The sequence below is a fragment of the Rhinolophus ferrumequinum genome, chromosome 24 (genome assembly GCF_004115265.2).
Source record: "Rhinolophus ferrumequinum isolate MPI-CBG mRhiFer1 chromosome 24, mRhiFer1_v1.p, whole genome shotgun sequence".
NCBI classification, from domain to species: domain Eukaryota; kingdom Metazoa; phylum Chordata; class Mammalia; order Chiroptera; family Rhinolophidae; genus Rhinolophus; species Rhinolophus ferrumequinum.
This window is the reverse complement of record NC_046307.1, coordinates 29,526,112-29,538,904: the sequence shown is the minus strand read 5'-3', so window position 1 is coordinate 29,538,904 and position 12,793 is coordinate 29,526,112. Positions and strand designations below refer to the sequence as shown.

General features: G+C 39.8%; 1 protein-coding gene across 18 annotated transcripts in view; it reads left to right on the top strand.

The window, feature by feature from the left end:
• Positions 1 to 3,068: 3,068 nt before the first annotated feature.
• The window catches only part of PWWP2A (PWWP domain containing 2A), a 42,656-nt gene continuing 32,931 nt past the window's right edge, over positions 3,069 to 12,793 (top strand). For 10 of the 18 annotated variants that reach the window (XR_004422011.1, XR_004422010.1, XR_004422012.1 and 7 more), the window contains exon 1: positions 3,069 to 3,727. Coding sequence is in view for 6 of the 18 variants with exons in the window: in XM_033097092.1 (XP_032952983.1) it covers positions 3,144 to 3,727 (584 nt within the window). In the remaining 12 variants the exon portion in view is untranslated. Of the gene's footprint in view, positions 3,728 to 4,623; positions 4,700 to 4,720; positions 4,737 to 4,851; positions 5,081 to 8,675; positions 8,757 to 9,477; positions 9,535 to 12,793 lie in introns of those variants that run through there. The other 8 variants (XM_033097094.1, XM_033097093.1, XM_033097095.1 and 5 more) reach the window with 7 other exon arrangements.

Below are 12,793 nucleotides of genomic sequence, written 5' to 3'. Positions count from 1 at the left end.
CCAAGAAAGTTCCCTTGCCCCTTTCCACCATGTGAGTATACAACGAGAAGTCTGCAACCTGGAAGAGGGTCCTCATCTGACCATACTGGCAGCTTGATCTTGTACTTGCAGCACCCAGAACTATAAGAGATGCATTTCTGTTGCTTATTTGCCACCAAGTCTGTGGTATTTAGTTCTAGCAGCCTGAATGGACTAAGGCACCACCCAACCTTCCAACCATTGATCCAACCCTCCATCCATTTAGCCAATCATCCATCCAGACACAAATACCATATGGCTATCCACTCCACAAATACCTTCTCTATGCTGATTCTATGTCAGGAGGAGGCTGAATACAGAAGTGACCAGGACACGGCTGAGAGTAATAGCTAGCTTCCCACTGGAGTAAGAACTCCCTGAGGGCAGAATCTTTTGTTTTTGTATCTGCAGTGCATAAAATACGAGTATGATTTGGCTCCTGTCTTCCTTTCCAATTTTACCTCACCCACTTATCTTGCTGTTCCTTTTGAATTACACTGGTCTTTCTGTTTCTGGAATAAGCCGAGAGCTCTTTTACCTCAGGATGTTAGCAATTGCTGTTCCTTTTGAGCCAAATGTTCATCAAACAATGTCAATAGCTGGATCCTTATCTTTTTCATCTTAGCTAAAATGTCTTGTCCTTAGAAAGGCCTTTTCTGATCACCTTATCTAACAGAGACACTCTCTGCCCCTCCCCCAGCCACTCCCTATCACCTCACCTTGCTTATTTCTTTTAAGGCATTGCTCACAATCTATAATCATCTTGTTTATTCATTACTTATTTTCTAGCTTCCTAACCAGAAAAATAAACCCCAGGAGACCAGGAGACTTACCTGGTCTGCATGACTTCTGCCTCCCTAGCCCAGTAACTGACACATAGTAGGCCTTCAACATTTATTTGTTGAATAAATGGATGAAAACTTCATGACCAGATCTTTCTAGTATAGGAAGTTTGAAGAGTAGTAGAAAACAAATCTTGAAAGATAGAATAGGAACAGAGAGGGCAGACAAGAAAGACAAGCAGAAGAGTGTACGCTTGATGTAAACATAGGAGCTAGTAGAAGCTCTTGAGTTGCAGGATGAAAAATGATTTAGAAGGGTGACTTGGTATGCTGCAATCTGCTATAAATCCTTAGTTTAAATAATTCACTGCAGTGTCTTGCAGTGAATTACTGCAAGAAGTAATCAGGTCCCAGAACCTGAACTGTATTTTTTTCCCTGTGGGAGATTATACAATGTGGGAGCTCAGTGTAGGTCTAGGAGTTTCATAGAACTATATGTTAGTTTAATTAATTGATTATGGTGAACTATATAGACAAAGTGATCATGGTGAAAACTCTGTAAGGTGGGATCCATGTCTGTATATCGTAGACGTGAGGCCTGCAGGAGATAAATTATTTGTTCGATAAATGAGCGAGTGAAATGGGCACGCACTTGGAAAGACCTTGGAAGGATCTGCTGCTAGCCATCTGTGTGACCTTGAAGATTTTGAATATGGCTAAGGTCAGTTTTCTCATCTGTAAAAGAAGGAGACTTAACTCACAGGATTTTAAATGAGAGCTTAAGGGAAAATCTCTGGCACAGAGTGGACAGTCAATAAATTCATTTCCTTCTGTTACTTTGGAGATGCTGAACCTGCCTGACGGGGATTTCCTATTGGCCTTTTCTCAAGAGCCCTGTGGCTTGAGCAAATAGTGATATTTACTTTTTGCCATTTTCAGTTCTTCCAATGTAAAGCTGGAATTCTGACTCTGCAACTTACTAGCTGAGTGACCCTAGGCACCCATTTTGTGCTTCAGTTTCTTTATCTATAAAATGGGTATAATAATAGTAATAATAGTATCTGCCTCATATGGATATTGTAAGAATTAAATGAAATGGTATCTTAAGTGTTTGTACAAGTGCCTGGTACACAGTAGGTATTCAATAAATGTTAACTGTAATTATTCTTCAGAATTTTATTTTTTTACTCCCTTTAATGCTGGCAACTTTTCTCCCCTCCTTCCTGTAGGTATTCTCAGAGCCTATAATCCCTTCTGGAGAGAAGGCTGACGATTTAGTAGAGTCTTCCAATAGAGAAGTAGGGGCATTAGGACACTAAAAAGAGGAACTTTTTGAACCTGTGGCATAGGAGAGGCCAGGAAAAGAAAAGCTTAAGCAAGGAAACGGGTGTGCCCATTTTCCAGTGAATGTGGAGGGAACAAGCAGTGTTTACATAGGAGCCCAGCAATGCCTCACGACTGCTCTTTGGAACTTTCATCGGCTTAATCCAGAACTTTCATCAGAGAATGGTGTCCCTTCTCTCTTCACTAGCATAGTCCTACTTTGAAATAAATAGGTGCGTTGTTTCTAGCAAATGGAGAGAAGTCAAGGAACACACACATTGTGTGGAGGTTGGACAGGCTGCCATGAGGTTATGGAGGATGTCTTGCACAACATTTTATCCCCTGTACCTAGCACAGTGCCTAGGATAGTAGGAACTCCAAGAACTTGTAGAATTATTTTCAAACTTTAGTTGACCTTCCGAAAGAAACTTGTCGTGCCCACAAGCGGCCGCACGCCTAGAAATAACATTTATTCTAAGGACCTCTGCGCAGGGATTCTTGGGAAGCAGTTCCCCTCTCACATTCTCCTGTTACTCCTCCCCTCGGTCTCCTTTGAAAGAACTGGCACGCCACGTGATTCCCTCCTTTCTCCCGCCTCTGAAAGACTGGCTGATAATGGACAGGAACATAGGCCAACCATAAGATTTCATTTCCTCTTCCAGCCAATAGCAAGAGTCGGTAAGTCTATGGCTCCGCTTTTGTGACTTCCCCCGCCTACTTTGAGCCCGCCCCCCTCCTCTAAGATTCGACATTTGACAACTCATCCGGCCAATGAGAAGTTCCTACTCTGCATGGGAGGGAGGAATGACTGGATGATAGACGTTCACATATGGCCAATGGTACATCAGAAGTGCGGGAGGGGTGTAGGACGGAACCAATGGCGCGGTGCCAATAATAAGCTTCAGGGAAAGGGCGGGACGAAACTGTTCGCGGGAGGGAGGGCAAGGCCCAGGGAACCAAGCAGCGCTGCCGCTAGCGCCGCTGCATCGGGAGTTGGAGGAGGGTGAAGCCAGGAAGAAAATGGCGGCCGTAGCTGCAGAGGCGGCAGCGACTGCAGCGTCCCCCGGGGAGGGGGGCGCCGGCGAGGCCGAGCCGGAGATGGAGCCCATCCCCGGCAGCGAGGCCGGCACTGACCCGCTCCCGGTCACCGCCACCGAAGCATCTGTGCCGGACGGCGAGGCCGACGGGCAGCAGTCCTCTCCTCAGGCCGACGAGCCGCCGCTCCCGCCTCCACCGCCGCCGCCGGGGGAGCTCGCTTGCAGCCCAGAGGCGGCGGGGCTGGAGCTAGAGGCTGAGGAGAAGCTGCCCACCCGGGTGGTGGAGCCGGCGGCAGTCGCGCCTCAGGAAGGGCCCGATCTTCCACCTTGCCCTGCACCGCCGCCGGAGCAGCCCCCGACTCCCGAGGAGCGCCAGGAGCCGCAGCTGCCCCAGCCCGCAGCCCCGGCGCTCGTGCCGCCGGCGGGCGGGGACTCTGCGGTGTCGCAACTCATCCCCGGCTCGGAGGTGCGGGTCACGCTGGACCACATCATTGAGGACGCGCTCGTCGTGTCGTTTCGCCTTGGGGAGAAGCTCTTCTCCGGGGTCCTCATGGATCTGTCCAAAAGGTACCGCGCCCACCCCCAGCACGCCCCTGGACGCCCCGCTCCGCTCGGTCCCCAGGGAGGGAGGACACCAGGGCCGCCCTTTCACCCCCGGCTCCCGCCTCCCCGGCGCCCGCGCCGCCCTCGGGTCCCGCGTGGCGCTCTCTCCTAGTAGGGCAGGCGCGCGAGGCCGAGAGAGGGCGGTCCCTGCTCCAGGTGAGCGTCTGCAAGGGCAGGTGTGCCACCGGGTAGAGGGCGCGGGTGCGTGACGGGCGTGCGGATGCCACCCCCACCCCCGGCCTCTGAGAGACCTGGCCCTGGCTCGCTCACACTGGGGCGGGAGGGTTACTGCAAAATGCGAAGGATTTTTTTCCGAGAACAGGGTCTTGGTCTGGGGAGACTGCTTGTGAGGCAGTTCTATTCTCCAATTAACCTTTAATTTTAATGAGGTTGGAGAAGGGGGTGTGCGCATGGGGGTTCCCAAAAGGTTAACTGTCACTCCTTATAGGGGGAAGAGCCTTTATTTAAAACGAGCCTTTTGACGGGTATTCTGACTGTTAGAACGAATTCTCCTTAGACAATTGTTCAGCAGGAAACACATTTCTCTAATTACTAAGATAGTTTTAAGGAAAGTCTGAAGAAGAGATCGGATTTTCTTTTTAACTTTGAATATCAAGATGGTGTGGTATTTAAAAGTGTTCAAATACTGACTTCTAATACTGTGGATATGGTTTAAATTTATGTATTAAGAACAAGAAGGTTGAGTTCACCTACAAACCTGTCTTAGCCAGCACATTGTCATCTTTTGATTTAAAATGTTTATGGGCATTGCTTTAAACAGGTAAAGAAGAGAATCTAAGCCTACAGTTAAGTTAACCTTTTTACTCTTCTTTTGCAGATATGAAGTGCAGACTCCCATTCACGGCTCTCCATTCTGTTTCCTGCAACAGCACACACTCTGATGGTATTTCACCTGTTTGGAAATGGCTTATTTTAGTATGTTTTACTTTTACCTCCTTGCCCTCCTAGCAAGGTACAAGAATCCTTTCCCATTTGGGGGAAAAAAATCCATTTAAAATTAATGTTTCAAAGTATGATGTTTGTGGGGGGAGGGAGAAGATGGCAGCCTTTACAATCATTTCTGCATGTTATTTAATCTCATTTTTTAAAAGTCTTTTTAAAAAGAATTTTGAGTTAGGACTTTGGCACTTTTGTTTTCATAGTTAGAAAGCAGAATAAGACCAGTGTGCTTTCTACTGATGTATTTAATAGCAAAAGAGACCCAGTAGTGTGTATGCTATTGAATCAAACAGAAGTGAAGGCTGGTGATTGTGTGAGTATCTGGATTTCAAATCTGCAAAAGGAAGGTGCAAAAAGGTAAGTTGTTTCTGGAAATGGAATGGATAGTTCTTTCCTGTTTTGAGGTGCTCATTTTTTTTTTTTCTTTTCTTTTTTTAATTGTTAGAGGAGTGCAGTTAATTTTTAGAGTTTTGGTCTATTTTCCTAACAGTGCTTATCAACAGCAATTTCTTTTGTTGGGGAAGCTATTGTTAACCTTCGACATTTTAATGTTTTGAAGTGAAAGGATCCTGTCATTAAAGTGTTTTTTAAAAAGCCATTAAGGGAACTATCAACTTTTCATTCAACTAATGTTTATTGAGCACATCTGAGTGTAAGGGCCCCTCCTAGGGATTCCAAAACGAGGCATACCTCGTTTATTGATTGCACTTGGCTTTATTGTGCTTAACAGGTGTTACTTTTTTTTTTTTTTTTTTAAATAAACTGAAGGGAAGACCTCCACCAGTAAAAAGTACAACTCATTTTATTGTGACACTCGCTTTATTGTGATGGTCTGGAACCGAACCCGCAGTATCTGTGAGGCATGCACGTATATGTATGAGACACAGTTCCTGCCTTCTATTATTAACTTACGTGGGGGGCATCCATTGTAGAAGTGGTAAGGAAATAAAACACGTGGTTTTTAAAATTTAGCACTTCAAGGAATTATTGGACCGATGCTTGACCAGTTGGGTATCCCTTTTGCATAGTATACTTTGGAAAAATGGATCTGCCAGTATATTTTACAATCTGTATATCTTGATTACGTACTATAATATACTTTCATGTGCAATTTTGGGGTTAACTGATGCTCCAGGAGATACCCTTTCTAGACTAATCAGGACCATGAGTATAGTCCTCAGTTGCTTTAAGAATAGTTTGTATCCTATTTGACTTAAACCTTTCAGTAAAAATAGCTTCCTATTGAGTGCCTGTCATGTACCAGGCATTATACCACATGCTTTAGTCTTTATAACTGGTAGTATTTTCGTTTATATAGGAGGAAATTGAGGTTCATTTAATTTGGCCAGTCATTTAGCTTGTAAATGGCAAGGTGAGAATTCAGATACAGGTTTATCTGAATCTTAAAAGCCTGTACTTCTTGGACTTTTCATATTAAAAAGTTAATTGGGCTGGCAAGTTTTCTTTTAAGCATTAAGTAAAGAATTGGCAGATTTTTGAAATTTAGTGTTTACCTTGATGTCAGTAGCAGTATGGGCTAATACAAATGCTATGGGTGCTAGAGCCAAGCAGATTCCTTAGTAAGCTCATAACCATGGAACCTGCTCTGGAGATTACCCATTTCCTGAGCTGTATATTGGGGAACACACAGTAGACTCTGAAGTCTTGGTTCTTGCCTGTTTGGTGAGATAGTCAGGAAAGAATTAACATTTGGGAAACTACTGAGTGCTTTTCTTCAAAAGGGCCAGTAATTGCTTTTATTAATTATTTTATTCTGACATTATGCATGGTTCAAAAATGTCTTTTAAAGTGGAAGAGTTTTTTACTGTGTAGAAACAGTGCTTGATCCTAGAGTACAGGATTTCATATATATGTGGATTGATCAAGAGTCTGCTTTTTTTGTAAGCATTTGACATTCTCCCCACTTCCTATCATTGTATTTTTTTTTGCCTTATTTTTAGAGTTATTTGATTGAAGAACTCATTTCTGAGGAGAATCTTTTTGTGGAAAAAAGGAGCAGGACACCTGTAATTAAAAAAAAACCTGAATGTGGTACTAAATAGATTGACCTGGACAGTGTCAGGGTACTTGGATTCTGACTTGTAGTACTGGCCTCTCCAGTTAGCACTGACTCTGTGCCTCTCTGGGCTGCAGTCTCTCTGATTCTTATGAGGCTAATTCATTTTGGCTTTAGACAGTTCACTTAAACACAAACAAGTAAACAACTCCAAGACTCAGTTTATATGTGTAAAGTGAACAGGGTGACCAGGTGGTCTGGTTTTTTTGTGTCATCCCAGTTTGACTGTTACTTTCTTCAGAGTAGGTTGCTTTAGCCTGTCAATGACATAGGCATCCTAAAAATGAAGATATTTGAATATCTGGTTAAAAACATTTTATGTAGCATACTTGCACATAGTATTTGAAACTAAATACTTTTAAAGTGAGTCATACATTCTCTGGTTTATTCTCGGCTCCTCCACTGTTTTATACCCAACCTTCTTAGGTAATTTAAATTACCTGCCTATTCCTGAATTCATCAATGTCTAATGATGATAGTGTAATACTAGCAGATAAAAATAATCAACTAACCCACAAATTCAGTTTTGTTTTCTTATTCCCTTTTTTTCCATTAATGCTTTTGTAATTTTGACATAGGTACATTTGTTTCTTCATATAGCATTATATAATAAGCATTCCTTCAAGTAGCCAAACTGCCTTAATGATTACTTTAGACAGAATAATAAATCAGTTATTGTACCATAATTGATTTTTTATTATGGGAAATGAACTTCTATGTATTTATTGCCCTTGCTTCGACATTTATCAACCATTAGCCAAACTTCTTTCATGGTTTGCCCATCTCCACTGGATTATTTTGAAGCACATCCTAAACATAATCACTTTACCATAAATATTTCAGTATAGATCTCTAAAAAGGATAAGGACTTTAAAAACCATAACCGTACTGCTATTACCACACCTAAAATAATGGCAACTCCTTTATATCATTATCGTATATCCAGTCAGTGTTAAAATTTCACAGATCGGCTCTAAATTAACATTACACTTAAAATCTGTTTTGTTCAAATTAAGATCTTAGTAAAGTTTACATTGTAAATGGTTGGTAAGTTTCATAAGTTTTTCATCTGTAGTTCTGCCATTACTTTTATTCCCTTGCAGTTTATTTGTTAAACCCACAGTCTTTGTTTGGTAGAATTTTCCACATTCTGGATTTTTTCCCATTGCATCCACTTGGATGCATTTCCTTAACTTTTTAAAAATAGTTCTTTTCCCTCAGGAACAAACCGAAGGGACAGCAACTGCAGTCCTGTGAGGGCCTCTTTTGAAAGCCTTGTTTCGGGTTAGTAGAAATGATAGGGATATCTCCTGCCTGCCTGCAAACTTTTAGACCTATCCCTTAAATACACCTCCAACTTGAGTAATTTCAAACAGAAAACTTTAACCAGTCAAGAACATCTGCAAAGGCAAACAGTTTCTCAGCCTTTTCAATCCATACCTGAAGGGAAAGTACTGGGACCTATGGTTTCTTTTCTACACAGAAAGAGCATTTAAACTGTTTAGTACTGTTCTCCATATCTTAAAAAAAATAGTTATAAAGCTACTTTGAAATGCTGAAAAGTCTTTCTGAATTCTGCTTTTTTGGACTTGATATGAATTAAGGAATCACAAAGTACATGCGTATGCTTAAACCCTTGTGCATTTTAATTTTGTGGTACATGCTTATTAAAGGTTGTAGTTGTATTTCAGAATTGATATTTTATAACTGTTGACTTTTTGTGTATGTATGTGGGATATTGTTGCATTAAAAAGAATTGAGGTGATTTCTTTAGAAAACCTCAGAGTTTTCTAAGTTCTTAAAGCAATTTGTAGAAAATTTACTTGTTTCTTTTAAGGAAATATAAACCAAGACAATGATTTTTTTTCTTTGCAGAGACCATGAAACGTATGGTGCAATAGCCCTACTTTTGGTGGGAAAAATATACAGCCATTCTGGTGAAGCAGTGAGTAGTGGTATCAGTAGCTTATACTAAGCGTCCAGGTGGAGAATTTAGGTCCTCAAGTAGTATGTTTGAATGATTGCATTGAGTTGTACATATTTAAAACACTTAAATATGTTTTGGTGGTGATTCTTAGAGCCCACGGTGTTGCTAAAGGGTTCCCACAGTAAAATAACGGAAGTGCCAATCACTTTCTGATCCAGACAGCTGTAGGACACTCACTACCGGACCAGTATATGTACTGTATGGAGAGTGAGTTCTTCCAGTGCATGTTGGACTTCAATGATTTTTCTTTGGAAGTGATTAGTTGGACATTACAAACCTAGTTTGAATCTGAGTCAAGAACCTGTAACATGGTATTAAAAGTAAATTTTATAACTAAATTTTATAAACTAGATAACTAGATATGTTATACACAAGGCATGTTTTATTGGACTTGCGTTTCTAATGAGGTTAATTTTCAGCCTTTTGTGTAAATAAGACCATACGTCACTATGTACTGTTTTAAAGCAAAACTCTTGATGCAACTATAGGTTTAATCTTCCTGAGATTATTTTTTTTTGGTGGGGGGGCTATTAAAGAGGTTGTATATTATTGCTTATTATTTGTTTATGGCTGTTAGACACTGATTAAAAAATGTAAGATGTTCTTAGTGGTTATTTGTGCCTACGGAAGTGCATCCTTATTTCTTGATATTTATTGGCTCTGTTCTTCCTAAATTCCTGAATTAATTTAGGCACACATTAACAGAAGAATAGAGCTTGCTAGTCTAGTGGCAGATCTTGCATGCAAGTAAGTGGAGGTTAAGTGGATTTAATACAGAATGTTTTTGTGAAATACTTTGGACAGTGATCCTCAAAACAAATTTGCTTAAGATTTCTGAGCTCCTTTCCACCACTTTGTGTTTTTAACAAGGTGAATCTGAAGGAAATTATTCTCCGATCATATTTAGAGATAATTGATTTTTAGAGAATGAGGGGTAGTTTTGCCAAAATAGAATGATAAATTTGTTAAGGTTGTTTTAAGAGTTACTGGTTAATTTCAAACAGATGTAATTACAAAGTAAGCAATACATGTGGGGATGGGTGACTTGGATGGCAGACATAAATCCTCATTATAGAACTGGAAATTAAACTTGCAAATAGTTTCTTAAATCTGGTTGCCCACTAGACGTTTAGACCATAATTTTTATCTCCCTTTGGGCCTATTTTATATTAGTCACTTTACTACAGAATAGTGGTTTTTAGCCTTTTAAAACTCATACCTCCTATAACACTTGATTTCATTGAACTTTTCTGCATATTCCCAACATCTAAGAAGGTTGCCAAACTTTACTTTCTGTGATTAATAATAGCTACTATGTATTTCCCACGCTTATGCAGACTGTGGTAAACACTTTGTACACAGTGTTTCATTTTACTCTCTGGAAAGTCCAATGAAGTAAATTCTACTAATCCCTGTTTCACAGATAAAAGACACTGAGGCTCAGAGAGATTAAGTAAATTGCCTAAAATTATAAGTGGCAGTTGTTAATAGGTATATTGAAAATGCCTTTTTGAATGATAGACAATTCTCTAAGATTTGGAAACGACCCTGTTTTAATACACTTAACTATATTTTATCATTACCATTTAGCTTGTGATTTTGGTGGGGAGTTACCCTGGTAGGTAGAAATGATGGAGCTCTCAGTTCCTCACTCAACCAGTCAATAGCTGCTGCTTTTAAAATATGAATTGCTCTCCAGTTTAATGTAGTAAACTCTGGGCATTTTGGAAATGGGATTCCTTCTCTTTTTCATATATGATCCTGGGTCTTAAATTAGGTATCATTTGTTTTGCCCTGGCTGGCCTGGCTCTGGCAACAGTGGAGTCCACTTGTTCATGAGAGGAGCTCCTTGAGCACAAGCTCAGCATTAAGTGCTGGATGATTGGACTGGAAAAGTATTTATTTATTTATTAAAATTTTTCCTCTTTTTAAATTTTTTTTTTTTGAAAAGGTTTAAAGACTAAAATGCAGTAAATTGGACAACCTATTTTTGGTAAAACAAAAATAGTGAAATAAATTGAATACATTGCTTTTTTAATTAGTTAGTTTATTTTTGTCTCCCCATTGCCTCTTTTTTTAAAAAACTTTTATTTGTTTAAGTGTGTTTTTCCAGGACCCATCAGCTCCAAGTCAGGTAGTTGTGGAGGGCGCAGCTCACAGTGGCCCATGTAGGGATCGAACTGGCATTCTTGTTGTTATGAGCACCGCGCTCTTAACGGGGAGCTATCCAGCCGCCCCGACATTGCCTTTTTTAAAAAGTCCATCCGTTGAGACATACTTAGACTTCTGATGAACTCTACTGGACATAATACAAAAGAAATATTAAAAGTACATAGAAATCAATGAAAACATAGTATACTTAAAACTGCTTATTGATATCTTAGAGCCAGGACAAAGTGAATTCTGTTCAAGTGTTTGAAAACTGTGATGAGTATTTACATTAATAATTAAAAAGATCCTTTTATGGCAGTGTTCATTTTCTTGGGGAAATGTCACGTATGTTGCCCTAAGTGACATATGAAAGTGAAGTCAAGATGTGTCTGTTCTTAAAAATAGTTTGCCACTTTGTGGCCATTATCATTTTTTTTTTTTGAATGGTTATTTTGTAAGAACAATTTACTATTAGGGAGTTAAATAATTTGAATACAGATGTTATTACTAAGGATAAGTGTTTTCTCTATAGTTGTTTTTGCCGTTATATTCAAACCTAGTTATCCAGGTAAGTTTTTTAGAGGATTGTTTGACGTACATGTTTGGGAGCTTGAAATCTAAAGTATTAGTGTTTAACCTCTTTTTTTCCTACTTCTAAAAGCTGTCTGATTTTCTAAGAGGATTGAATAGACTTTAGAAGATGGAGTAAATTCTTATGGTTAGAGAGACATTCTTTTAAGACTTATGTAGCCCCCTTCACCATCCGTTAATTTAAAAGGATATTTCCTGGTAATGTTGTTCATAATTGGTGTTCTATTTTTATGGTGCTAAGATCATCCTCCCATCTCACCTATTTGGGTACCTATAGTCCCTGCAGATTGCCCTTGTAATACTTGGAGTTTTTAATTAAAAACATTCATTCACTTACAATTAATAAAATCTAATACATTTTAATTTTAATGTAATAGTTACTATGTATTGTGCCTACTTAGTATTGTGTACTAGGCCCAACGGTAAGCAATGAAGTATATTCTTATTTAATCTTGATGACAATTCTATCAAGTTACTTAACTGCAATTTCAAAATCCAGAAACTGAAAACTGAACTTTGTTACTTTTTTGATGGCAAAACCAATCATGACCTTAAATTGTGTGAGGCTATTAGATCTATTTATCCTACTTAGTGTGAATGTTTTTTCATTTCACTTCTGAAATATTAATATGCTTGATAATAGGGTGCTTATTATCTTTTGCAAACCAGAAAAATTATGAATTCTGAAGCCTGTCTATGTCCATGGGATTCAGAAAAAGCATGTGGACCTGTTAATGGCTCCACTCCCTTAGTGGGGAAGTCAGGTGGAGGAGAGGGGTTAAGGAACTTGAGATGAGGGAGGCAGTAGTTAAGAGGCTGACTTCGGGCTGACTGCTTGGATCCGTATCCTGGCTCTGCTGCTTACTACGTAGCTGTGCAATCATGGGAAGATCATTTACCCTCTGTTCTTTAGTTTCCTTAGCTATAAAATTGCGATAGTATAGCACTTTAATAGGGTTGTTGTGGTGATTATATCAATTAATGTAAATGCATGCCACACAGTAAGTGCTATATAAGTATTAATTATTATCCTAGGAGGTAGCTTCTAAGCGGCAGAACTAGGATGAAAGTGACAACATCTAGTATAGTCACTTAATATGGGTTTACTTGAATAGCCAGTCAACCTAAATCCTGTTGTATTGTGGCCTACAGTATAATCTACATCTTTAAAATACCTTGAAAGAATTTGTAGAAGCTTCAGGTAATGCTGGTGGAGTATAACTTTGCCCTTTTAATTAATAAGGAAGGATGACATTTATATTTT